Source organism: Plectropomus leopardus, chromosome 2 (assembly GCF_026936395.1).
Source record: "Plectropomus leopardus strain MGB_pleo_1.0 chromosome 2, ASM2693639v1, whole genome shotgun sequence".
In the NCBI taxonomy this organism is placed as follows: Eukaryota; Metazoa; Chordata; class Actinopteri; order Perciformes; family Serranidae; genus Plectropomus; species Plectropomus leopardus.
In genome coordinates this window covers 14,932,572-14,959,580 of record NC_142177.1, presented here as the reverse complement: position 1 = coordinate 14,959,580, position 27,009 = coordinate 14,932,572, and the positions used below count along the sequence as shown (strand labels likewise).

The following is a 27,009-nucleotide window of genomic DNA, read 5'->3' as shown; positions in this document are numbered from 1 at the left end:
AAAGTGAGAAAGCATCAAATCACAAAATTAAAACTTGCATCTCAAAATTGCAACATGAATAATACAACATTAATGTTGTGTTGTGTTAATGAGCAAAAGCTACTTTGCAAATAGGTTGCACCTGACGGACTCTCCATTAAATATTCTCCACAATCCATTTATAATTTGCCACATAATTATACGTTCAGCTAAATTGTGCTGTCAGTGGCATAAAGTGAGACAGCGGCGGTCTCTCTATCTTTGCAAGCTGGAGCAACGGTTATATTCCCAGCATGCATTTGCTTTTGCTGCATTTGTATTATATGTCACAAAGAGCACAGCAATGTAACAGTGCAAATGTGGCATAGAAACAGCACTCACTTCTATCGTGTTCAGTTTGACTCTTGATGTAAGAGTTATATACATCACTGAAATATTTATCAAAATAAGAAATTAGAGGGAGCTTCAAAAGAAAACAGCTTTAATGGTTCACAGAAAAATCCAGACAAACTCATTTTCTATTCTTTCTTTTTAGTAACATAAAGCTTTTGCACAACTGTAGAGAAATTCGCCACTGTTTTGTTTTCATTGTTTGTTTTTTAAGGGAGGGGTGTTGAGAGGTTAGGAAGGGGGGGGGGTGTTGACTGCGGTAAAGAAGGTGATTAGTAAAAAAGAATAATCAGAATAAATAACCAATAATCTTTTGGTTTGTTCATTTTTACCCACCAAAGCATTTACTTTGGTTTGTCGCCCGATCCACAAACACTTTGGAGGAGATGACATTACCGAAAGGCAGGAACATCTGCATCAGCTCTCCATCCCCAAACTCCTGAGGGAGGTGGTAGATGAACAGGTTGCAACCCTCTGGTCCTGCACACGGAAACAGAGAGAGAGAGAGAGAGAGAGACAGAGAGAGAGGGATAAAAGGTTCACTGTGGCAGGAGGAGACTATGCGATGACGTACAAACATAGCATACTCCTGAGTGAAGGTGTACTTCAAGGTATACTATGCAGGATTGTTGGATACTGTTTGTAAAAATGCTTGCCAGCAAGAGTGAAAGTAAAAGCCAACCCCAGATTCAATCTTGTTTGACGTCTGGCCATGCTATATTTGTGTTTTTTTCTGCTTACGCTCTGGCATCTGGTAGCTACCTCACCTGAGCGCTGGCAGGGTGCACACTCATAAATGTCCTAAACACAGATAATAAGATGAAAATAAGAAAATAAAGAGGGCAGAGTCTCTGCAGAGAAATGCACCACCACACCCTTCTAGTGGGTCATTTGTGATGATTGAGAGGGATTACTTCTGTATGAGTCTATACATTGTTTTTTTTCCCAGAAAATCCTGCATAATATGTCTTTATAATGCAAAAAAAAAAAAAAAAAAAACAACCCAAAAAACCATTGGTCAGATTCAGTCAGTTTGGGTTATTTCAGGCAATTTCTGTATTTGAGTTCTTCACACAGATTTTTAGTAGTTGGAATAAGGTGATGTCATGTACCTCCATGCACCAGTTAGGACTCAGCAATATTTGATTGAACCACATTAAAGCTGAAATTCACTGTTAATTTACCAATCCACAGAAAATTGATTGACAACTATTCGATAATTGATTATTCATTTTTTAAAACAAAAAACACACAAAAAAACTTTAGTTCTAGCTTCTTTATTGTGTGATTTTCTACTTTTCCTTGTCTGATTTAATATGAACTGAAAGATATTCAATTTTAAATGAAATAGGTTATGTGACATGAAATTTAATATTTTGTGGTTTTTAACTGTTGGCTGTGCCAAAAAAAGGACACACTTAAAGATGAGTAATATGAATTATTTTCTGATGAAGCAGGGGCCTGCTTCACCAAATTTGCAACATAAAAGCTCCAATCTGCCACATGAGATTGTATCCTCCCCTGTTAATTTTATTGTTCTGTAGTTTCCCTAATCAAAACAAACACTTGCAACCCATGCATGAGCATGCAAGAACCCCACAGGACTCACAAATTGCAGATTCATTTGTAAGTCCTGCAGGGTTTTTACATAGCTCACAAGTCTTTTTTTGAAACGTTCACTGTGGGTTTGAGAGTTAAACTCTTAATAAATAATAGCTAATGATGTTTTCCTTACTTAATTTTATATAAAAGTTTTCTTTGCCAATAGATATATTTTGTGCTGTTATAGCCAACCTTGAATATATTCTCTGTAACATTAAAACTTGAACAAGTTTGGTATTAGAGTTGCAAAAAAACAGAAAAGTGCAGAGCAGTTTATCTCAGCATGGAGTATTTAGATAACAGTAATTTTGGGTAGTTTGATGGTTGTTCAGCTGCCACTGAAAACTCAGGTTCAGCACTCACATCTTTGAGGTTTCCCCAATCAAGTGACTACTAACTGCTTAAATGGTAGCCTCTGGGATGCCACAGCTGTTAAATGATGTGCAATGTTTTGTTTATTTTCCACAAGAGGGCAGTAATGTCCCAAGCATGGCTGTCCCAAACCTGGAGGTCATTGAGTTCATGTATAGGTTTACAGATCAGTTTAAAACTCTCTGTAATGGTAGTAAAGTTAGTTAACCTACGGCCAGCAAGGATAGCATCACACATAAATCAAACCTTAACCTGACACTCTAAATATTATTATTTTATTTTGCTTTTTATCTAATCTTAAATCTGGGTTTTCTTTGGAGTGTTTTAAAAGGATAAAAAAATATGAGTTCAAGCTTGTCTAATCAATGCTGACTGAAGCTATACTCTGTGTTAGTGTGTGGATATTTTGCTTTTAACAGAGTGGCAGGAGGTGAAATCATGGCTGAAAACAAAGTGAGGACTGGATATTTTTAAAACTTGGGTTTTTATTCCAGGGCTACACTGGTGAGAGGATTAAATACAAACAGAGACAGAGAAGTATATATGAGTAAATGTTTGCGGCATGTATGAATATTTAGGAATGAATGGTGTTGCTGTGTGTGTGTGTGTGTGTGTGTGTGTGTGTTACCTTCTCGTTGTTGCTGTGGAATGATGGGTGGAGGGTGGGGGAAGGCTTGGCTGATCTGGCCGTATGCAGCGGGGTAGGCTGCTGAGACATACACACACAAACACACAGCGAGGATCAGATAACAGTCATGACTACAGCCCACGCACACACACTCACACACAGGCAATCGATCAGATAACAGACAATAGAGCGTACATGTTTCTCTCTCTCACACACACACACACACACACACACACACACACACACACACACACACACACACACACACACACTGAGCACAACAGAGAGAATAAATTGATGTAGTGAGACCGAATCACCTAATGTTACATGATCAAAATTCAAATTCAGACAAAGTGAATCTTTATCTTTCTCCTTCCCTTTTTCTCTGCCTCTCTCTCTCTCTTTCTCTCTCACACACACACACACACACACACACACAGATCAGTGCCGCTGTGAGAGTGACAGACAGACCTGCATACTGCTGGACTCCTGTGTAAGCCTGCTGGAGAGGATCAGCTGTAGTGGGACTTTGAGCTGCTCCACAAGAGACACAGAGAGAAGAAGAAGGAGGTGGTGTTAGAAGGGGGGAGCATGGATGGATGGAGGTGTGTGTGTGTGCAGGGGGAGAGAGATGAGGCAGAGAGAGAGACGGAGGGAGAATGTAGATGGAGGAGAGGGCACAGAAGGAAGGCGAGAGTAATATATAACGAGGGTGAGAGGGAGGAGGGATGGAAGGAGAGGCGATGGAGAGAAGAACAGACAGGAGAAGAAGAGCAGAAAGGTTAGAGAGCCGCGCTAGGTGTCAGCTCGCTTTGCTTTCAGCGCGTGAGGAACTGAATTCTGAAAATCTCTCTCTCTTTTGCTGGGCTTTTTACTATAGATTCCTCCTAAAGCAAAGTAGCTCTTTCCCCCCCAGAAAAGCAGAGAAGCAAAACTTTGAAGGATCACAGTTAAAATAAAACAACAACACAAGGCTCCACTAGCACGACAGGAAAGGAAAAAAAGTGTCACATCTATTATAAACAAATCCTAAGCAAAAGAAATATATTTTTCTGACAATCTGCTGTAGCTAGACATTTAAAACAGGACAATTACAATACACACTCAGCACTGGATGCACCTGTTGCTTTCGCTTCACATGTGGGAGATGCAGTTAATTATTTAAAAATGAAACGTATAAATATTCATACTAAAACACACTTGTAGCTACCACAGATGCCGCGCCACACTTTTATAACTACCCATCTGTACACACAGTACATGCACATTAAGTACACCACTGAGAAAACACACACACACACACCGATAACACACACTGATGACCCCACTACCACCAAAAACCAAAGAAATACTGAACACACCGTGGACTAACAGCAACACTGAAAAACGGTTCAGATAGCCAAACGAGAGGGGAAAGGTATGGGCTCAAATAAAGATCAATAAATTCTATGCTTGTAAAATCATGTTCAGAAAATCTTTTTAAAAATCATTCAAAGCCTGTGGTTGTACATTAGCCTTTGTTTGAATGAAAGATTAAAGGCTGTGAAAGCAAGGAAAATATCTATGAAAAAAGTTTTTGTTTATGTCAAAATAACATTTATTTAGTTATTTAACCAGGAAGTCCCTCAAGATTAAAATCTCTATCAAACAAGACCTGGCTAAGCATGTCATCACAAGGTTACACAATGAAAATTAGGACAATGGTGAAAGACAAAAGATTTCTGTGAACATTTTAGTGCAGATTCAAAGGGGAAATATGTGAAAATTTATACTCAATTATCCCACATTATGTGTGACACTGTAGTTACACATGAACAACTTAAACCCTACTTTCAGCTCTAAAATTAGGGCCAAAATTCATGCTTGTGATTTAAATATGTGTATATAGAGTGTGGGGATTTTGATACAGTGTTCTGCTTGGAAAATAAACTCTTTTCTTTTCTCTTTTCCAACAACTACAAATCTTTCCTAAATATTTACGACCTTGAATTTCATAGGCAGCTTTTTCACAGATTTATAAAGGGTCATATAAAACCACAGGCTTTGAAAAAAATTCAGAACATTATTTCGCAAGCTCAAAATCTGATTGCCCTTTTATTTGAGCCCATGGGGAAGTGGGATGAGGGGTGGGGGCCGAAGAGGATGGGGAAGAGGGAGAGGAGCGCTACCTTCAGAGAGAGAGGAGAGGAAGCAGCCACCCTGAACCCCAAAACAACTCCGCGGAGCCACGCCCAAGCCGTTTTTCTCCGAGTCCTCCCTAAAAACCACCTCCTGCAACACTGGAGAGACAAGAGTGTAAAAGAAAAAAAAGACAGATTTTTCTTCCGCCTCTTCACAGACAAAAAACCAATGAGGTACTAGCCACGGCTCATGACACAAGCGCATACTTAGGCCCCAGCAGCCCATAAGCACCTTTGCCAAACACTCATCTCCTCGACATGCTGACTGTCTGTGGGCTAAATTCATCTGGCCTTGGCCTCCTCAACATGCTTCAAGGCTATTCACGCCTGTAAGCCGGCAGCATGCACACTTTCCCGTTATAATGAATGCGTTTATTGCAGAGTGTGTCTATAAGGATTTAAGCTCATTTTCATGGTTTAATAATGTATACAGCATTATTATTATTTTTTAGATTTTTCTGTATCTCTGGAGAGGTATTTTGTGTGTTTGCATACATGCCCCTGAATTTATCAGACTTACCAGGGTAATGGTGTATCCCATTGGTGAAGACGGCCTCTGCAGGAGGCTGCCCGTTTGCCTGGGGGGGCGGCATGCCAGTAAAACCATTTACACTAATGGGGGAGGGGATGCTGGTCACTGTGGGGGCGCTGATGCCTGGAGGAGTACTGCCACCTGCAGCCGTGGGTCAGATGGGGCAAAGACAGAGAATAACAGAAAGCACTCAGGTTTTTTTTGTTGTTTTTTCGAAGACATTATGGAGAAGTTTTCCTTTGATGGGCCACCTAAATGTCAAAGGGGTCGGTCCAGTGGGCCGGTGAAGACACTAAATGTCAGGGCTGATTTCTTGTCCCAGTATGGCCCTTACTGTGACACAACAGCCATTAGATCTGAATCTGAGAAATATTGTATAAGAACAGTAAATGTTGGTGATCTCTCATGAGTACCAATTATGTATTTGTCTCAGATGATTGCATGTTATGCCACAGTGTGTTATGCTCATTTGCACCCTTCAATGCACCTAGAAACATATAGATTCTGGGTGAAAATGTGCTCATTTAAGTCAACTGCACTTTGTTTCTTTCTACTGTATATTTCCACAGCAATGCTACAGTAAGGCCTTACAAGAACATACTGTTTTTATTCACTGCATATTGAATTGCTGTTGCCATTATTTTCTGAAGTATCCTGCCTGCCTGAAATTTGGAGGACATCAATTTTCTTAACCAAGTGAGTATAAAATTTGACATTCGTGAATTTGAATCTGCACAATATGCCAATATCAAATACAGCATAATAACGGCTTTGCCACTTTGTAGTTAATAGGAAAATGTTGCATTTGAAATTCAACCTACTATTTGTACCAAGGTAAGAGTCAAATCTTTGATTTGTAATGATCTGCTCAAATTCAACTTTCCATGTAAAAGTGAAACAGGCACTGCCTAGTACCCAACTGGAGGGCATTTGTAAAATGCACTGTCACTCTGATCAGTTGCACTCCCCGTTGCCCTTTCAGTAAGTTAGGCTTTTTGTTGTTCTCGTCGCTGATGCAAAAAAGGAGAAACTAGTGAGCTGTGCTGAATGGCTCATGACACAAAACCATTAGGGAAGTACTGTGAGGAGGCAGCTAGGAATTGACACTATAGATGGTGAAATCCTGGATAAATAAAACAGTGAAATGCAGCCACCTTACAGTAATGTCACTTGTGTCAGGGATGTAGCGGATGACCCGCAAAAGAGGTAATTTATGGGTGGTATTTTGTCCTAATTTTTTTCTGGGTTCAACTCTGGATAAAAAATAAAATGATAGTCTGGTCTTATTGCAGATGTTGGATGATAAATATGCTTAAATCAAACATTTGGTATTGCATCTCCAGTTCTGGTTTGGGAGCGGGCCTCTTTGGCTCCACTTCCGAAGCTCTAAATTAACTCCTATACATTCAAAACTCTGCTGCCGAACTCCTTGCTCAAACCTCTTCCCACAACCACATCACCCCCATCCTTGTGAACCTCCACTGGCTCTCCGTTCCTCACCACATCCAGTACAAACTGCTCTTCCTCACCTTCAAAGCCCTCCACAACCTCCCACCTTTTTAAATCTGCTTTTACTGTTTGATTTATCCACATTTCATGCTTGTCTGTCATGCTTTTACTGATCTTGTTTTTATTTATTCTGTATGTTTTACTGACTTTAGTTGACTTTGTTTTTGTCTCTGTTAAGCGTCTTTAAGTATTGTGAAAATTATTATTATTATCATTTCAACACTGTTACCTGACGTCGGGGTCAGCGGTGCTCCTGGGAGGCCATTGATAGTGGCCATGTGCTGCATCTGGGCAGCAGCAAAGGCCGCCATTGGACTGAGGTAGCCTCCCTGGCCTACAGAGGCCATCAATGCCGCCTGCTGCTGCACCTGCCCAGTGGAGGAAAAGAGATTATAAGGAGGCTGGAGAATAATGTAAGGAAAGAGGAGAAATACTTTAAGGTTACCGAGTTAAGACAAAAAAAAAAAAAAAGGACTGGGATATAAAAGGAGATAAAAACAGAGACGACTACATGAAATACAGGAATTGAATCTCAGGAAAATGTTATTTTTTTTTTCAAAAACTAACATTAATAAAGACATTTCACATCACATCCTGGGAAAAGCAGTCTTGTCTAGTTGGAGGCAGCCCATATTTTTTGCTTTCTCATCTGTGAGCTAGGCACTTTATTTAAGCTTTGTGGTTCATTGAATAAATAACTGTCGATAAGAAACACGTTTTGTGGGGCGTCTTGCCTGAGCGTAGGCTCCGTAGGCTCCAAACTGCAGGGCCATAGGGTTGAAGATGCCCATCTGACCAGCCATCTGCTGCATGCGGCGGATGGTGCGCTCCTTATCCGTGTCGGCGAACTTCACCACCAGACTGGATGAGGCACCCTGTGCACCCACCCATCCACCCACCCACACATACACACACAAACACGCCCACGCAGTACATGTTAGTGCGTAAAGAGACACATGACATAAGCTACACATCCTCTCCTGCCAAGAACTGAAGCTGGCACCCACTGCCCTGAAATAGTTTGGATGGGTCATGTGCAAAGGACAAGTTTCTTGACTGGGATTAATAAAGTATAGCTTAACTTAACTTTAAGAAGGTAATTAAGCTCTCTGTGACTCATCTCTCTGCGTGACTCACCTCTCTCACATAAATCTACATGCTCACAGTTAGGATGTACTCACAGGCATTGTCTGGCTGCCGTGTAGTGCACTGATGGCTGCCTGAGCTTCAGCATGAGAGGAGTATTTTACAAATGCACAGCCTAAAGAGAAAAAAAGAGGGAGAGGGGGGAGAAAATGACTAAGGGTAAAAAGAGACAGTGAGAACAAAAGAGAAAAGTTTGCTGAAAAGTATATCATACAGTATAACCACAAAACATTGCCAGTAACAAGACAAAAATGATTCTTGTTCTTTTTTTTCCTACCCGGGATAAGTTTCCTGCAGCATTACAGCAACAAACATTTAGTAAACAAAGCCCTCTTTGCTGAGGAGGGCTGCATCAGTGTGGATCGACGCTCAATAAGCAGACTAAACATGCCACTCTGACACCATTAACAACTTTGGGATCCTCTGATGGGGCTTAAAATGCCACAGCGTTCTGGTGTCGCTTACTATTGACAAGCCCCGTTGATGAATTTGAATGATCAAGTTCCCAGTAATTATTGAGCTAAAGCCCACTTAGCCGAGTAAGCTGGCTGATGAGGCCTTGTTAATGGAGCTTCACGGAGGAATCAGAATGATCAAGCCCACTGTAATCATCTGGCTTAGTTATCATCGGGCCTCATTGATTGGTTGCTAAGCCCACTGATGAACTTCATGCAGTGAACTTGTGTAGGACTCTGACAACATTTCGAAAGGACATTTTTCTGGCATGACATGAAGCCTGGTGGCTAATAAGGAGGTTGACTTGCTTTTTTTCCCTTATCAGAGCCGTGTAGGTTGACTTATGAGGTTAATGGGGTTCATCTGTAAAGAGTTGGTGGTTTATATCTTTCATCCCTGTGGGCAAAGCCTTCAGATGACATTTACTGCTCAAATTTACAGAATCTACAGTATTCTTATGTAACCACTCCTCTGGTGATTGTGGAATAGCCCGCTTTGATATCGCTCAACATGGCGTGTTTGAGGAGAACTTTGCAAAGTCACCAACTTTGAAAGGCCAAATCATTTCTGTGCAGCAGCCTGTGAAAAAAAGTGTGCTGGCTCAAAGTCATAAACAGCTATAAACTCACCTTTGCTGTTTCCATCGGGACCTCTGAGGATGGTGCATTCCTCGATGCTGCCGAAAGACTCGAAAAGGCGCCGCACGTCATCTTCTGACTGTTGCTTGTTGAGCATGCCCACAAAGAGCTTTCTGTCTTCTAAAAGGATAAGGAATAGGTCATGATCAGAGGAACAGAGATGCCATTTGATATTCTACATAAAGGCACATTATGTTCACTGAAATAGCAGTGTCTTTCTTATGCAAAAAATATTTTGTGACATAACATGCTGTATATGTTATCAAAGGTAACATGTGTTACCGGCCTATTTATTCACGCCTTTAGATCTCATTTGGGTTTGAATGGAGCTAATGGCTCGAAGCTATTTGCTTAATCACAAATTCTTGATGAGTATGCTTATTCTAAACAATGGTCATAGGTGCTTAGCTCCACTTAAAAAACATCAGCAGTGCAATAACAATAGAATAACAATAACTGACAGATGCGGATAATTCTGTTACATAAACAGCCTGTAGAATTTCACATTTTTAAACTTTATTGACAAATTTCAGTGGCACTGATTAAGCAGTCCTTGCTCATACCACATTGAATGGTCTCGTTGAACCATCTGTAGTACCATATTTATTTTTAAATAGAGCTGCTATATAGCAAAAGTGCTCCTGATATAGTCAGTGGTGGATCTTCATGTTGGGGGGTGGGCACTGCACATATGGGCAGAAATGATCCTTAGATCTAATAATAATGGTTAGTTTGTAGGCTGGGTACCACCTCCAATCCGCGCAATGCAGTTCACCATTAATATGTTCCTCATGGTATGGTGTATTGGAGTGTTTTTGGAAAGTGAGAGAAAACAAAAAAATGCCATCTGAGATGCACTATAGGAAAAAAAAAAAAATTGGCACATTCAATATTTTTTATTTTTCGTTATTTATCACAACTGTTGTTAACTTAGTTGTTTATTTGTGTTCATGGCTCATTAGCTCTTGTTCTTGTATGTAATAAATACAATTAATATAAAATATCTAATATAAATAATAATAAGGAGGGAAGCTTGCCTTGGGTGCTGAGTGTGCTAGGTTCCGCCCTGGGTACAGCATGTTTTTCCTAGTTTACCTGGTTTTCCATTTATTAATATATTTTCCACCTGTGTTTCCATTACAAATTTGTAATGAAAGATAAATTCATGATCAAGGCAAGAAAAGCTTTTTCTGTGCCGTCTCAGTCCTATGGGAACACGACTGGCACTGTGCCCTCAGTTTTGGTCACAGATGCTCATGGTGCAGCAAAGCAAGAATTATCTGATGGTAACAACACACTGCTCGCTCACAGCATGTCTTCACTATATGCCTTATTTCTCTGGGTTGGAAAAAATATTGTCACTTGCAAATTTTCCCTTATAATCAGACTGAGCTCCCAACCTTGTTTGGTGTACAGTTGTAGAGCAGCTTGAAATTTAAGATATAAGTGACTAATATGATACTCCACTTTTTCATGAGAGTACACTGAGTGAATGTTGTCATTATCCCATTAGTCTATTTCTTTATCTGTAGCATTTTGCTCCATGTTTTGTGCACTGCTGGCCTGAAAAAGTGTCATGCCAAAACAGCAATTACTGTGAAGCAATCCTCTTTCTGTTTCAGGCACCTCTTTAGAATTGCAAGTAAAGTTTTTTGTGTGCCAACAACATGTTGTATTAGAGATGTAGTGATACTGTGATGTATCTGAACATGAGAGGAGAATAAAATACTTTCTCGGGTTAGATATATACATGGTAAATGTATGGTGGCTGACAAGGATAAATGCCCTGCAAACAGACAAAACACAAACATTAAAAAAAACAAACATCTTTACCAACTTGATGACACATGCACAGCATTTTGAAAATTTTCAGCAACTTGATGACACATGAAAATATCTATTCCATGACATATGCCCCGTAATATGGAAAAAAAACGCTGCATGAGGCACACAACATTATGGAAACTTTTCCAGGGGGACAATAAAAAGTGCACATGGCTAAGACACACTTATTGATGTCTTTGTTCTTTGGCTTATGAAGTAGGCTCTCTGTCTGTAGTGTTGGAAAATCACATAAAATATTCTATATTATATTTTTTTCCTTTTTAATTTTAACATTGTGATCCTATTTCAGATATGATTGGAGATCAGCTGCTAGCCTTTTGCTTATTATTAGACCTCAAATTCAAATAATCTGGCAAAATTAACACAATTGATTTTGATACAGGCTAACGTTGTGTTAGCTGGCTATAACGGTAATAGCTACTTTTAGAACTTGCGATAGAGGACAAGCAAATTAAGATACTGGTAGGATTTGATGCCTTGAGTAATAAAATGAAATCACTTAATTTCTTCATCAGTTAATTATATTTCCATAGCTAGAGGTCCTTAAATTATATTATCTCCAATTGACTGATACTAACACTGGTTAGATAACTTTATCTATGGCACATAAACTTGTTTGATTTAGCAGTCTGATAATAAGCAAATGGCTAATGCTAGGTTAACAGCAGATCTGTGATCTACAGTCACATATGAATTCACAGGATTAAAATAAGCATTAAAAACATATTCTAGGTGATTTTCCACTGATGGATAGCTGGCTTCAATAATTTCCTAAGCCATAAATAACAAATGTGTCCCTGTCATGTGCATCAGTGTCCACTAGAAACAATAGCTGTATCGTTGTCAGCCTCTTGTTGTCACGTGTGAGGCAGGATGAGGACCCAAAATGCAGAACAAACAAAAAAGGAGCCAGAAGTACAAACTAAAAGCGAGCTTTAATACTGAAGATTATCCACAAAAAACAACAACAGGTGAACAAAAATACAAAGTACAAATAAAACATGAACAAAAACTGAACTAAAACAAAATGGGAACTCAGGTGACGACACAGGGAAACACGGAGGATCAAGGCAACGAGAACAGGCAGGAAAAACAGACAAAATGACAAAGGACAAAGGGAAACACAGGTGTATATACACAGAAAGGAACTAATCAAGAAAGTGACACCCAGCTGGGTAGGTGGACAAGCGGTGTGTTTGCCCTTGTTGGCCACCGTATAAATGAATCCCTTAAAGATCAATAAGGGAGATGAAGGGAATGCTAAATCTGGTATTCAATTTTTCTTCTATCAAACTTCATGTTTACAAAGTTGAATACATTACATGAGGAAAGACAACAGCTTTACACAACATCTTGAAACCTCTTTTATCTGATGTATTTGTCAGCTATGACATGTTAATTTTATAAAAAAAAACTAACAATGTATTGTGTGACAATCCATGGGTCTGACTTATCAGGCTAATCAGCCAATTTTAGTACATCAAGTACTACCTGGGAGGAATTGTGCCCGTCACATATATTCTGCAGATAGACGCGGTGGTGTGCCTGTCCTCAGGTCAGGACATGATTAAAATTTAATGGAAGTCTAAGTTAAGCTCCACAGCAAGTCTGTCTGGGGGGCTCTGTTTACATGTGACAACAGATTTGGTTGTTATTATTATTAAATATGCGGACAGGATGCTAGTGCCGGCTGCACAATAATGAGGCAGTAGGTTTGACTGTGAAACAAATTAGATAAAAATAAATATAATCTAGGAGTTATAACAAGTAATATGCACAAGTCAAAGGTTGTGTTGAATCCAACAGATAGTTGTGTGAATGTGGGGGGTTTGCCTGGGAGGCTAACCTCTTGTTACACTGGATGAGGCACACATTTTACCCAACATGGCCACTGGAAAGCTCACCTTTAAAACAAAATGCTGACTTTCTGTATAGATATAAATCAGATAAATCATTAGGAAAATTACATGTTGATGTTATCAAGTCACAGCACCAATTTAACACATTTCTTGGTCTATTTCGGATTAATGAACACATAGCATAGCAACCAATCTTTTGCACATAGCAACTGCCGTCCTCTTCTTTCATGAAGTTAAAATTGGCATTTCAGAACATTTGGTGAAATGTCTCTGTGGACCAAAAGCAACACAAAACCTCGAGCAAACTTTTTCTAATTTTTTCAACAAACAAACTTTTATGGTATCAAAAATAATGGCAGGGTATTATTGGATATAAATTCTACATATCTGGGTTTTAATAAAATATAACCAGACTGAGGTCCAGTATCAGTTCATTATTCACCATGACAGCATGATTAAGTCACTGAATGAGTGTTTGAGGGAAATTGTGAGGCAGACGGTGAAAGTGTGTTAGCGCACGACAGTAGCAGATGTGTCGGTGTGCAAGGCCGTCTGTTTTTACATTGGACAGATTCTGAGCTTTGTGGAAATGGATGTATATGTTGGGAAATTAATGAGCCTAGGTGCAATTGCCTCTAAACGCGCTCTGCAAATTAACGTGTGTGTAGGTGTGGTTATTTGTGTGTGTGCGTGCGTGCGTGCTTAGGGTCCGTTCCCTGCTGCCTGTGCCTGACAGGGTGTCCTTGCAGAGTCAACAAGACTAATCTGCGCTCTGGCCTTGCACTGGGGGGTGAGTAAGGGGGGGACTGTTTACAAGAGTGGAGCGCACATCAGGGGTGGAGGACACATACACATACACACGCGCATACACACACGCACATCTTGAAATGTTTGGCCCCCCACCTTCTTTCACACACATCCACGGTACACATCTCATTGGTGGATGAAGCCTACAGTTCCCCAGGGAAGGCACCGATAAACATGACATCTTTCTTTGGGAAAGGACTGTTAACACACACACTCATACACACAGTCAGCATATGAAAATGACTCCCTGATTTCGGTCTACTGTAATATTTAGAGGGCAAGATTATAAAGTACCATAACGTGTTACTTTTAACTTAAACTTAAGTTCAATAGCATTGTAAGTCACACTTTTTCCCAACATTAACATCATTAATTAGACAGTCATCGAAATAAGTGCATTTACTCAAGTACAACTTTGGGATACTCATTATATACTTGAATCTACTTTATACTGATTCATAATTGATACTCCACTGTGTACAGTATATCATTAGAAAGATATAGTTACTTTTCAGATTGAGGTTTTCTATTAAAGCACATGTAAAGCTTTTGAAAACCATGCATTGTCAAAAATTAAAACAGTGCTGGCCAGCCTTTTTGACTTGTGATCCCTTTTAAAAAGCAGTTTTTTGTTGGGGTTCTTCATCTTTTAGATGTCATGGATGGACATGCTAATTTAAGCCCCTTTTCCAGTGCATCATTGTATACACAAAATACTATCTGTCTCTGTCCAAGCAGTCTCCCTCTCAAATGAGGGAAACTGAATACGGAAGAGATATAAAAAAATATAAGTAACCACTATGAAAAAAAAAAAAAAAAAAGAAACTACTGCAGAGCTGTGTACATGGCTCTGATCTATTGGCAATTGGAAATTAGTCTATTGGCCATTCTTAAAAAGTTTTCCTGCATCAAAAAAAGGCATACATGCACTAATTATGCTGGAAAATGGTACGAGTTGTTAACCCAATGATTAAGTTTGCATCTCAACTTTTTTAGATGCTTTGCTTTAATAAACTGTAAAGGCCCAGTGATCCATTATTTCACAGAGATTATAGAAAATTGCCCCCAAAAAGTAATGTGTTGCAAAACTTAGTTTTTGCCTCTTTCCTACTCATTAAAGCTACAGTTGGTAACTTCTATTACAAAAGCAACAACAAAAAAAAACATTTTTTTTAATATGTATTAAAACTGCCTCTATATTCACACAGCACTAAATGAGACAGATGCCAATGACAATGCCTTGTAGCATTTCCAATGGCCTCACTGCATGTGAACAAAAACAGCTAATCAGAGCGGAAGAGTCGCCAACGTAGCTGTCAGTCATGTCAATGGTGGTTCGTGAACTGCGCTCAAACTGTCAAACTAGGCAGTGCTGATCAAACATGAATCAAGATTATGTTACGGCATTGCCTGTTTCTCGTATCAAATGTTTTCAGAAACGTATCCTAGTGTACTGTTTAGTTGTAAAATGAGAAAGTTTGTGACCTGGCTGCTTTGTACCCAGCACCACCCACCAGCCCGACCACCTTTCTCATTTAACAGCTAAACAGTACACTGAAATATGTTTCAGTGAGGTGAGAAACAGGCAATGCAGTTACAAAACCTTGATTCATATTTGATCAGCGCTACCTTGGAAGTTTGACTGCAGTTCACAAAGTCACTAAAATGATTGGCAGCTTCTTTAAAAACTTCTTGGATTTGATTGGTTGTTACTACCACCCTGTGATCTGATTCTGATGAATGCCATTAAAGGCAAAGGGAGGAGGGGCATTATTTTTTTCACAAACAATCTGTTTGCTGCACTTCTTTTGGAATATCATGACATTTTCAGCAAGCATCACACAACTAACCCTTACCAGCTGTAGCTTTAATCACCTCACATTTCCCCAAATTTGTTTCTTGACCCTTAGGTTGGGAATCCCTGGACTAAATTGCCAAACTTTATTTTATATTTTTCCCAAAAATTAAGTCCCAACAGTAAAATGCTTATGCTAATGCATCAGAATTAACAGTCTAATAATGTAATATATAAAAATAATACAGGGTATCAGTCACAGGGGACATTTTTCTACAGAACAAGTACTTTTACATGTTAATGATTATACTTTTGTACTTTACATCAATGGGATTTTAAAAGCAGGACTTTTCCTTGTAATGGCTTATTTTCACAGCTCTGTGCAGTAAAGGATCTACAGTAAGTCCTTCTTCCACCACTGCAATTAAAATGTAACACCCTGACAGTATGCTGTAGCTTTGCATTCATGTCTGAGAAAAACATCCAATGGGAAGAAAATAAAAAAAGACACAGAAATAATCTTGAAAAAGTAGAAGTGTGCAGAACAGATGAGGAGAATAGAAGCGTGCTGAGTATGTATACATACAAAGAAAGATAGAGCCAAATAACAGACACAGGTATGGATATGCATTGCCCTCACTTTGCTTCCTCATGCTTGGTGCTTGCCTCTGTTCCCTCCTGCTCCATCAATCATACCCAGGGCACAACCAAACTAAATAGAAGAGGATGTCGCACAATCTCTCTTCCTTTCCTTAAAGTTTTTTTTTCCTTTACAGGCTAACACCTCTCTCTTCGTCCTTATGCTTCCCTCTGCTTATCAACCTTCAACTCCTTGCATGCTCTATTTCCTCTTTTTTCCCCCTACTCTCGCTTTCCCTCATTCTTGCAACAGAAGAATCGCTCTGGTGCCAATTATATTAACAACTGCAAAGTTTGAAAGACTCCAGCCAAAAACGGTCAAACTGCATCAATCTTCTCTTGTACAGTGCATTGATTGATGTCAGGAGCAGGTCACTACATGTCTAGACACAGAAAATGCGCTTTAAGCCGCCTTAGCTGTCAATACAGTACGACACGCACAAAATACCAGACTAGACATCCACTTTCATTCACACAGATCTGTCAATTCAATCTGCAGTTCGTTTTGGCCAATAAGAACTTGTGACACAAGTCAAATGGGACTCGCTTCATTGCAGACAGCATTATTAAAGGTGTTTGACAAAAAGAAGTGGCTTGTTTTCCCCTCGGGCATAACACACATGTTTCTGTGCATACACGTGCATTAGTACATATGATGAAACTCTAAGAAAGGAGCTGGGGGCAGCGGCTGCGGGGAGGAACGCTGTTTACATAATGCGTTCTGAATACTGGGGGGTCCGGCCAGGCCGTGCTGTCAGTCCGCGTCGAGGTACAGGGCATTGTCTAATGGGACAGATAATGGTGAGGCTGATACGCACAGGCAGCATGTTTGTAAGGCTAGAACAAAGGGAAGGAAGGTAGCAAGGAGGGGGGGGGATACAGTACCTCCTCGACTCTCGCTGTCTGCTGGCTTCACCTGGATTGGTCTGTTCATCTGTGAGAGAGAAAGAGAGGGCAAAGGGAATTTAAAAAAAAACCAAAAAATAAAGAATAAGCATTGTGTACTCATGTAATAGCACATGCTTTTACCCTGCTCCCACCCCCCCTAAAAAGTTTTTGAGAATCACTCAGCCAAATTGCGGGTAAAGTGTATTGAAAATCTCCAAAGCTGTAGCACTTATAGCCACTGGGGGAATAGCTGGTTGGGAATATGGGTTGGAAATATTATTTGATGTGAGATGAAAGGAGAGAGAAGGGTTGGAAAGGGGGATAAGCAGGGGGATGAAGGGAACGATAGAAAGAGGGATGGAGGGAGAGGTAACTCTGGGTCAGCAGAGCTGCTGTGACTGTGTATCCTCTCTGTGGCTGCTTCTGGATGCTTGTGTGCTGTCGTGAAGAGGTCTGTGGACTGTTCACATATACTGAGGTGGATGCACACACACACACATACAGCAAGATAAACCCGTACACACAGAATAAACATAGTATGTAAGCTCTAAGCTACAAAATGTTCTTGCACAATCCTGTCTCAGCCTCACACACAAGCTTGTACATACACACACATTTTCTGTCCCCCAGTGAGACCTTTCCACAGTGTGTCCGCCGAGGCCCTCCTTTCATTTCACTCCTGCCTGTCAAACCTCCCCTCTCCGCCTCACCACCCTGCTAAACGCTCGCCGCCAATCAATTTTTAATAATGCCAATCGCCACGCTGCCAGGAGGAATGGAAGAAGGAAGGGTGGGGGGTTGGGGGGGGATGAAGGGGGGGAGGGAAAAGGTCAAGGTTCTGTGTGATGCAGCATCAGTGTTTTGCTAAATGTCATTAAATCTTTTCTTCAGAGTTTGCTGATACAGTCATCATCTTAATGAATCTCTAGGCTTTAAGATGATTCACCAAAGGCGAAACCTTTGAGCACGAGGACACAATGTCACGACGCAAAACACAATTAATACTCGGACCTTCACCCTTTCCTGGCGCATTTCGGCTGCCTATATTAAATCACATCATTCTCCATAACACTTATTTAAAATAGAGTTACCCGTTCCTTTCTCTCCCTCATCTCCTCCCTCTCTTTGACAGCCAAGAGAACCCTACTAATGTTTTTAATGTGCTGTGATGCATTATTTATCAGACTGGCTGTTGATATGGAAAAAGGACGAGAGGGGATAAAGGAAATTGGGGAATGGAAAAAAGAGGGAGTTAAAATGAGTTAAAAAAAAGTGAAAGAGAGAAAGAAGTATGTGAATAAAAAACGGTGTTGGACATGAAATAGGGAAATTTTAGGAGGGGTGAAACCAAACAGGGCGAGAAGGAAGAGAAACTAATGGAAAACAGTAAAATAAAAATGGGGGGCTGTTGAAAAGAGAGAATGTGGTGATAAAAAAGGAAGAGGGGGAGGAATGAGGAAAAGAGGACATAGGGGGAGATGAGGACATAGATCAGAGTATGGGACAAGGTCGGCCCAGTGCTCCCAAGGGTCCTATAAGCCTGCATACATATGAGCGCTTTTACCGTGACCCATACAAATGGTCTGGCCTCAATCTGACCTAATTGTGTTCCATCTCTACCGATTTTATATGCAAGCTGCGGTCCTAACCCGCATGGTATATGATTACCCTCAGAGGTTTAATTTTCCTGGTCTTCATTTCAACCTGTACTGACATTTTAGGGACCCATAATTATTTGGGTTTACAGTGCAGAGCTATTAATATTTTCTTTGGACTCTCCCTTTGACTCAGAAAAACACAACACAACCCCCCCTTAAAATCTCACAATGATTTCATGTTACTGACATTGATGTTCCTAACGACTAATCTCCCTGATATTTAAACCAAAACTTAAAACTTAGATTAGTAAACTACTTTAAAAGTAAGAAAACACTCAGAAAACAGCAGAGCTGACCCAAATGCGTCAAAGCTTTATTTCTTTCATTAATATATGTAGGTATGTTACCTAGGTGAGTTTGCAATTCCAAATAGCCCATAAACGAAATAAAGAAATAATTTTCCAACATAATTCATTATGCATAAGCACCAACTATTATTAGTTATTCACAGACAAGGACGTTTAAACTTAGTGATAATTCTGTGATTCGTTCTCACCTGATCATCATTCACCAACAGTCCAGCGCTACTTAAAGTGGAACACATTGACCGCATGTGATAGGCCAGCAAAATGTCGAAAAAGTCAAATTTCTGAAATAGTTTCAAAGTTTGCAAAGTAATGTGCCAGATATGCCACAGGAAAGTGGCATATCACAAATGTACAACAAGCTTGGCAAATTACTTGAAAAGTAACAGCTCAGCCATCTTGCAAAGTATTCCTTTTTTTCAGCTATTATGGCTAAATGTTACTGGCCCTGCATGCTTACAAAGTGGCTAATTGTCATATCATTTTAGGTGCATTGACTGGAAACTTGACGTTTTTTGTTCTATGCAATTTGAATAATTCTCATTGAAGCTTTGATGCCCAAAAAACTGATATTCAAGGCAGCCCTTCAAAACAGTCAAAACTGAGCAAAATTGAATTCAACGTTCAACAGTCAGTAAAAAACATTAAGTATATTGTTTGAGCCATTTAAAATTGTTAATCACATTTTTCAATAACCAAATTATATTTTAAATGCCACTGAGATGTGTAGCACTTTGCTCCATTTACTATGAACATTGCACAATATCCTACAGAAAATGACAACTCACAAAAAAAGCCCAACTTTTACTTACTTTCCAACTTATCTCCATTCGAAAACACACACATACTCAATTTAACCAACTAGCATATCTGGTGCCGAGTAGCAAGGGAGCAATGTTTAATGGACAAGTCAACTAATTGTGCGCATCCCTTGTCTGCATATGACAAAACAAGCCTGTATAATCCATGGCACACATGACAGTAATCTTTTTGATGTAACTTTTTTCTTTATGATAAAACTTACAAGGAAGGCTGAAATTAGATATATAAATTTGGAATAAGACAAACATAAAAGATCCTCTCCTGCTCTTCCCCCAAAATAAAAAATTGCAATACCTTCCCCCTGTTCTGATCATCATAGCCTCCCAAATAACCTTTATACTGTTCTTGATCGTGTCATTGAGTTATTTTTTTTAGTTCAAAACTTGATATTTTTACATAACTGCAGTTCTTGATTTTGTTTTAACATTAATTCTTGACATCTAGAATACAATAAACTAACTTTCCAGATCAATCAGTGTGTCTCTTCATTTGTCATCACTAGCTAATTTGCAGAACGTCCACTCATAAATTTTTAGAAACAGTTCAAAATGATGTTAAGTGGTTAAGCCATTATTTTCTTTTGTCACTGAAAGCTTAGTGGAGTTTCATGGGCTCTCTATCAGTGGTTTCCATTATCCCAGGCCCATAAACTGCTTCAAGGTCAGTTTTATCATCCTGCTGATAATAGGGTGAGTTAGCACCAACCCACTGGACAACTGATCCCAAAACAGTTGTTAAAACCAGACGTTGACTAGCACGGATTGCTCCCCTAGGATGTATGTGGTGGAGCTAGCCAAAGCCAGATGGCATCGTTGAGCAGCAGAAACAATACAACACACAGACAATACATGAAGCTCTATTTAGCCCCATATGAGAAGAAATGCCACCTACATTTACACAAAAATGCATTAGATGCAGACATGCATACTGCATATAAACAAAAGTAATACTCACACAAACAGGCACAAGTAGGGAGGCTTATATAACTAGACATGCACACTCATACACACAAGCTTGGCCTGTGCACAAACATGCCAAATCACAAATAGGCCTATGCATCTGAGCATGCATGGAAACATACAATTGGATACAAAGAGCCACACACACACACACACACACACACACACACACACACACACACACACACACAAATACACAATGAATATGTAAATGTATCCTTGTGAGTCAACATGTTCTGTAAATTGGCTCATCTCTCCGCATGCACACCTAATACCTTGCATGTAGCGTGCCTTTTCTCTCCTCAGCCTTGTTATAGAGGACGCCTATTCATCCACACATATGCCTTTAAAAACACCACACATACACACACACACATGCACGCATGCACAGACACACACACACACACACACACACACACACACACACATGGGATAAGTTCCATTGTTGCTGAAAGTCCACCTCAGCAGCCTCGTGTTAGAGTGGCCTTGGTGTACCACATGATCGACAGCTCAAAAAGAACTGCGGCGGCTACACAAATGCACGCACACCCCCGCACACACATATTCTGGCTCCACTCCTTTGTTGATTATGTAACTCAATGACAGCGCTCTGCCTCAGTGCTGCCATAGATTCCCTGCTAACTAGAAGCTGAGGGAATACATGGTCTGCATGCAGCCTGTGCTGTACCAAACTGGTGAGTCATTCTTCTGAATCAGTCTAGTACGGCCTGAATGTCTAGCAAGGCCCACAAGATTAGCTGAAAACAGTATGGGACTGTAGTTTGCAATATTGGATTCCACCTTGAAATGGGACAAAATTGAAGCCCTTGATCTGAGTTGCGCTGCTTACTGTATTGATTTCGCCGTGTGCAAAGCACAGAAACCAAGTTAAAAAAACACTGTTACGATGACAACTCTATGGGATTTCTATCCGCTGAATTTCTGTATAGTACCTTGTTATGTCAGATGCGCTTCAAATACAGTTTATTACAAGTTGCTGAGAAGACAGCGCAGCATCCTGCACACAAACTAATACATGCAGTAATTCACAACACTCGCAGGGACACGAGAGCCTTGCAGTCACTCACACTCCCATCATCGCCTGTGAAAAAGAATATTGAAAGTATGCTTTACGAAACTCGGGAGAGGAGGTAGGATTTTCTCATTTTCACCCTCGTCTAGCAGATGTGTTTTTGAGAGAGAGAGTGGAGCAGTGCAGGCCGGGTCATTTCATTATCACAGTGAGAAAGCACTCCATGAAACTCTCCCAGGGAAGCAAGGAAGGCTGCCTTCATAATATTCCTCCCCTACTATTGTGAAAACTTGCTCTATTTTACATTCTGCAGGTGAAGGCCCTTTTTTTCCTTTGACGTTATTCTGTCTCCCTCTAATTTGAATTAAGGTGTTTTGTGATTTCTGTTCATACATATATTTACTGATTCCTAATATGAAAGCAAGTATCCTAAAGGCAGCAGCTCCAGATGTTGAGATTCTCTGCAGGAGCAATGCCACAGGGTCTTAGTGTAACCAAACGCCGCTATTCATACTGTCAAATGAACCACTGGCACTCGACCTGGTCCCGCTTTCCAAAGTCTCTCAGCATGCACAACACTCATCTTGGGATGGAAACATGCCAATGGAAACATTAGCTGAACAAATATGGTTATAATCCTGAAATGCTTTTGGGAAACTGGGCCCTTGAACACAGAGGGAGAAAAAAACCCCTCTGTGTTAAGATTAGCTGAAAAACTAGAAACATTTAGCAGGCATGTAATAGATTTCACCAGTGGTCACAAAGAGGACAACCTATTTTAAAAGTATTGATTTTACATTAATTCACAGAAGCATTACACTCCCATGGAATACCCCCTGCATATCCATCAGAGCTCCTACAGTACATGTAAAATTTTCATTTCATTGACTTTTGCAACCTCTTGAGGCGCAAAAGTATTTTACAACATCTGTAGCAAAAGGGCAGCTCACACCCCTCCACCGCCATTACCACCGCAGACTGCGGAGTGGGAAGTGCTGTAATGTGACTAATGGAACTGAAATCAGCTTGTGTGAGGAAGAAAGTTATTTTTCCCATGGCACAAGATGTGTTCGTCAGGAGCCGAATTCAGGTCACTCAGTCAAATGGCATCGCCTCACCTCATACTCAATGATCCTCTTTGCAAGTGCACAGGCTAATCTTGGTAACACGTGTTTTTTTTCACTAACTCAGCAGACAGAAACGGTTGGTGTATATAATATTATGGTTGGGAATTTACTAAATGTACCCAATGCTAAAGACATGCAAGCTCATGTCCTATTCAGTGCCACTGAATAGGACATGAGGTGCAGTTAAAAATATATCTGTAAGCAGTAGTGGAAGAAATGCTCTGATTTTTTTCTTAGCTAAAAGTAGCTGAACTCCTGTGTTACAATTAAAAGCCATGCATTCATTTAATAAACATACAAAAGCATTTGTGTCAAGATATACATAAAGTCCAGATGAAATAGCATTTTGAGAGTATCTAGCTTTAGAACCGTGACCTATTTCAAAGTGAAACAGGACAGTCAGGCAAAATATACCGATAGGAGGAATCTGACTTGATTGTTGAAAAGTGGGCATGCCATAACGATAAGGATCCAGTGATCTAATGCCAATGGGAAAGAAGCATCTGTCATGGAGAGAAAAATGATGCCCATCTGTAATGTTAATTGCCAAAGCAGTTCACAGTAAAACGCTTTGCTCATAATCTGGAGCTGTCACAGATACACCTTTCCTCAATGTAAAGGGGGGTGGGGGTGGGGGTAACCAGTATTTTTGGGAAGCAAGGACACACAAATGTGCAACACTATTGCTAGCAGGGTAACATAATCTAAGATCTGGGGATTCACTCTGTTTTGGAGCCAGCCTCAAATGGCCATCCCAGGATCTGCAGTTTATGGCACTTCCACATTGGCTTCATTTTTTAGCTTTGGAGGTTGTCGCTTGGTAAACAGTAACACACCTCCTTGTAAAACCTTGTAATTTAATTTGCATGCTTAGGGAAAACAATTTATACTTGTACTTCACAGTCTACAACATTTTCTTAATTGTCGGTGTCTTCTTGTTAATTCTGTATTAAACTAATACATCAAGTTTGTTAGTTCAAGAATGAATCCTCTGTACTTTAAAACTGGTGTTATCATTCACTGCCAATTCCCTGCCTCTCTAACAGTAGCCTCTCCATGCTGTTGGCTGCTTTTTTTATCATTTACTGGACATTTGTCAAAAACAGCACCTGTGTCATTGGCACCATATGCAAACAAACAACAACTGCCATCGCCCCTGAAATACCCTGAATGCAGTGTGATGTCCTAAGCCCTGTTTGACTTTCAGGTCAGTCTAAAGCGGTGTTGATAAGGTCTTGAAAGTTGATGAATGGCTAAATCCCTCTTGGAATCCCATCAGGTTTAATATCCACTAATGTCTACACATCTCAGTGAGTATTTGGCTCTTTTCCTTCCCCTGTAGTTCTTCATCCTGACACATGGCCAAACACCAAACCTTGCTTTTGATGTTCAAGTGAAACATATTGCAGAGAGATCAATGTCTGTGTGTGAGGGTACAGAGGACTATAAAGCAAAACATCCCAATCTCTTTCCTTTTGTTGCATTCTCTTCTGCCTTATCCCTTCTCATCTTTACAGACAAACAGAGATTGGCAATTTGTATCACATCAGATCAAGGATGAGAGGAGTATTTTCTGACAACGGGACGGTCTGGCCCAGTTGTTTGGGCTGGGATTGAGTGGCATGCTGCAGTCAGAGCTGAGCGGAGGGGAGCGAAATAAATATAAAGAGAAAAAAAGCATCCAGATGAATTATGAATTGGCACAGTCTGTGCTTTCTTTGGCTGTTACACCGCAGCACTGAGGTGGCTAGTAGAACAACAACGTGGCTGCAGCGTGCATTACGGCAAATGAGACATTGGCCCTCATTTATCAATATTTCCTTATGTTCAAAACATTGCCAGATGATGAAGCGCTGCACCAAAACTTGCTCTGAACAATAAACATTCATGCAAAATATTTGTAAGGACTTGTTACACTCTAATTTACTGCTGAAATGGGTTTGATGGCAACATTTGAACAGCAGAAGTTGCATGTTAAATGACCTCGCGCCCCACAAATATCACCCTAAAGCAATTCAATAACCATGAAATCGCTGCTGGAGAAACGGTGTAAATGAAAAATGCAGTCACCATCCTCCTCAGCCTGTTTCTATATGCTGCTGCTCGCTCTGTGGTGCTGCCGTCCCAGTAGTGTCTACCGAGATCACTACGTCTCCACAAAGGCAGATGAAAGGGAAACACACAGAGATCACAAAAGGAGGCAAACCTCCCTGTCCAACCCTCTGATCATTGCTGATTCCTTCATCAACATGGCTTTTACACAGAACATGAAAACAGAGAGAGTGATAGACAGGCACAGGCGTACACACAGAACACACACACACACACACACACACACACACACACACACGCACACACACACACACATGCATGCACGCATACAGAAATCTGACTCATCCAAGAGCGAGGCAGATCATTCTTGACCTTGGGAGCAGCATATGTGACAAAATAATCTCCATTTATTCTCCTTTTGCTTCCTGATTAAAATTCTTTGGCACGCTAACTAGCTCTAAAAAATACTTTTTCTCCAACTTTTCTCAAGACCTGTTGTCAGAAAGCTAGTTACAAAACACAGACATTTTAAAAAGCCGCAAGTTATCACACACCCCCACTCCTCCTCCACTCCTTTTCTCTTTTGCCTGCAGTTGGTTGAGAACAGCAATGCTTTTCTCACATCCATTGTTTGATCCATTTCACACCAGCCCACCTCTTCTTTATCTCCTCCTGTTTTCTCCTTCTTTCACTGGCAAGCAGCCTGAACACTGGCAGTAGTGGGATGGCTTTCCAAGCAGTTTTGAATGAGAGGTTAAAATGCAAATGCAGTCCTCTTTTTGTTTTCCTTTCTATTCTTGTTACTTTTTCCCTCATTCTTCTTCCTGTATGAATCTGTTGACGAGTAGAGTAAATGAGTGTGAAAACTATTTTTTCCACAGTGAGCTAATGCATAAAACTATGTTATGCCCCTCCGGTTTTCCCTCCATCTTTTCAGAGCTCTACCTGGATAAGAATCAATGTGGAATGAGAGCAGACAGGATTTATGCTTCCTGCGAACACTTTAATAGGAATCGACGGTTGAGAATTCTGTTGTCACACTGTAACTGGATAGAAAAAGCACATCATCTGCACCCCCAAATGATTTTACCCTGTCAAAACCTGTTATAGGCTCACATCTGCCTGTGATATACACTTGTACTATATACTCACACACTCATGTGCAAAAGAGGCACACACACACACACACACTCAAGGATATATGTCTTTTTCTCACCTTGACACATGCACATGAAACATGTTAAATATTGCAGTTTGAGCATCACATCAGTTGAAATCTTTTGAGCACAGATTGATTATCGCACCACAGCTTGATCCATCACAAAAAGAGGCACTGCTGCTAGAGGACAGTGCCGGAGATGTGAGAAACACACACACATGCACACACACAAACAACACAACCTCTTGCGATAGTTACATAATTAGATGTACAGCACCTTGGCAATCAACAACTCTGGTGTTGCCATGGGGACTATAGCTTTGACTATAAAAAGAAAGGATCTATATGTGGAGGCGGTTGAGGGCGGAGGTGCGGAGTGAGGCAGCGCGAGAAAGTAAGAGTAGAAGACATGGAGAATGAAAAAGTGTGAGAAAACTGGTGCGAGAGGAGTGAAGGTGTCGCTGAGGGGCCGAGCAGCTCTGTCGGTTTACGCGCGAGCGCGCGTCTGTGTGCATAGTGCACCTGCATGCGTGTGATTAGAACTGTTCAAAGCTTTGCTGTGTGCACCAAGTGTGTGCGGATGCTCCTTTTCATAGGTAAGCTTGCAGAAGGAGGAGAGAAAAAAATGA

At 40.4% G+C, this 27,009-nt stretch overlaps 1 protein-coding gene across 5 annotated transcripts in view; it reads right to left on the bottom strand.

Annotated features, from left to right (window-relative positions):
• Positions 1 to 27,009, bottom strand: part of celf4 (CUGBP, Elav-like family member 4) — a 139,244-nt gene that overhangs the window by 43,507 nt on the left and 68,728 nt on the right. The window contains exons 3-12 of one of the 5 annotated variants that reach the window (XM_042501820.2): positions 17,263 to 17,311; positions 9,424 to 9,552; positions 8,374 to 8,453; positions 7,927 to 8,067; positions 7,422 to 7,560; positions 5,672 to 5,824; positions 5,140 to 5,250; positions 3,443 to 3,505; positions 2,972 to 3,052; positions 766 to 849 (exon numbers count right to left, since the gene is read on the bottom strand). In XM_042501820.2, coding sequence (XP_042357754.1) covers positions 766 to 849; positions 2,972 to 3,052; positions 3,443 to 3,505; positions 5,140 to 5,250; positions 5,672 to 5,824; positions 7,422 to 7,560; positions 7,927 to 8,067; positions 8,374 to 8,453; positions 9,424 to 9,552; positions 17,263 to 17,311 — 1,030 coding nt within the window. Of the gene's footprint in view, positions 1 to 705; positions 850 to 2,971; positions 3,053 to 3,442; positions 3,506 to 5,139; positions 5,251 to 5,671; positions 5,825 to 7,421; positions 7,561 to 7,926; positions 8,068 to 8,373; positions 8,454 to 9,423; positions 9,553 to 17,262; positions 17,312 to 27,009 lie in introns of all 5 variants that reach the window. The other 4 variants (XM_088086080.1, XM_088086081.1, XM_088086082.1 and 1 more) reach the window with 4 other exon arrangements.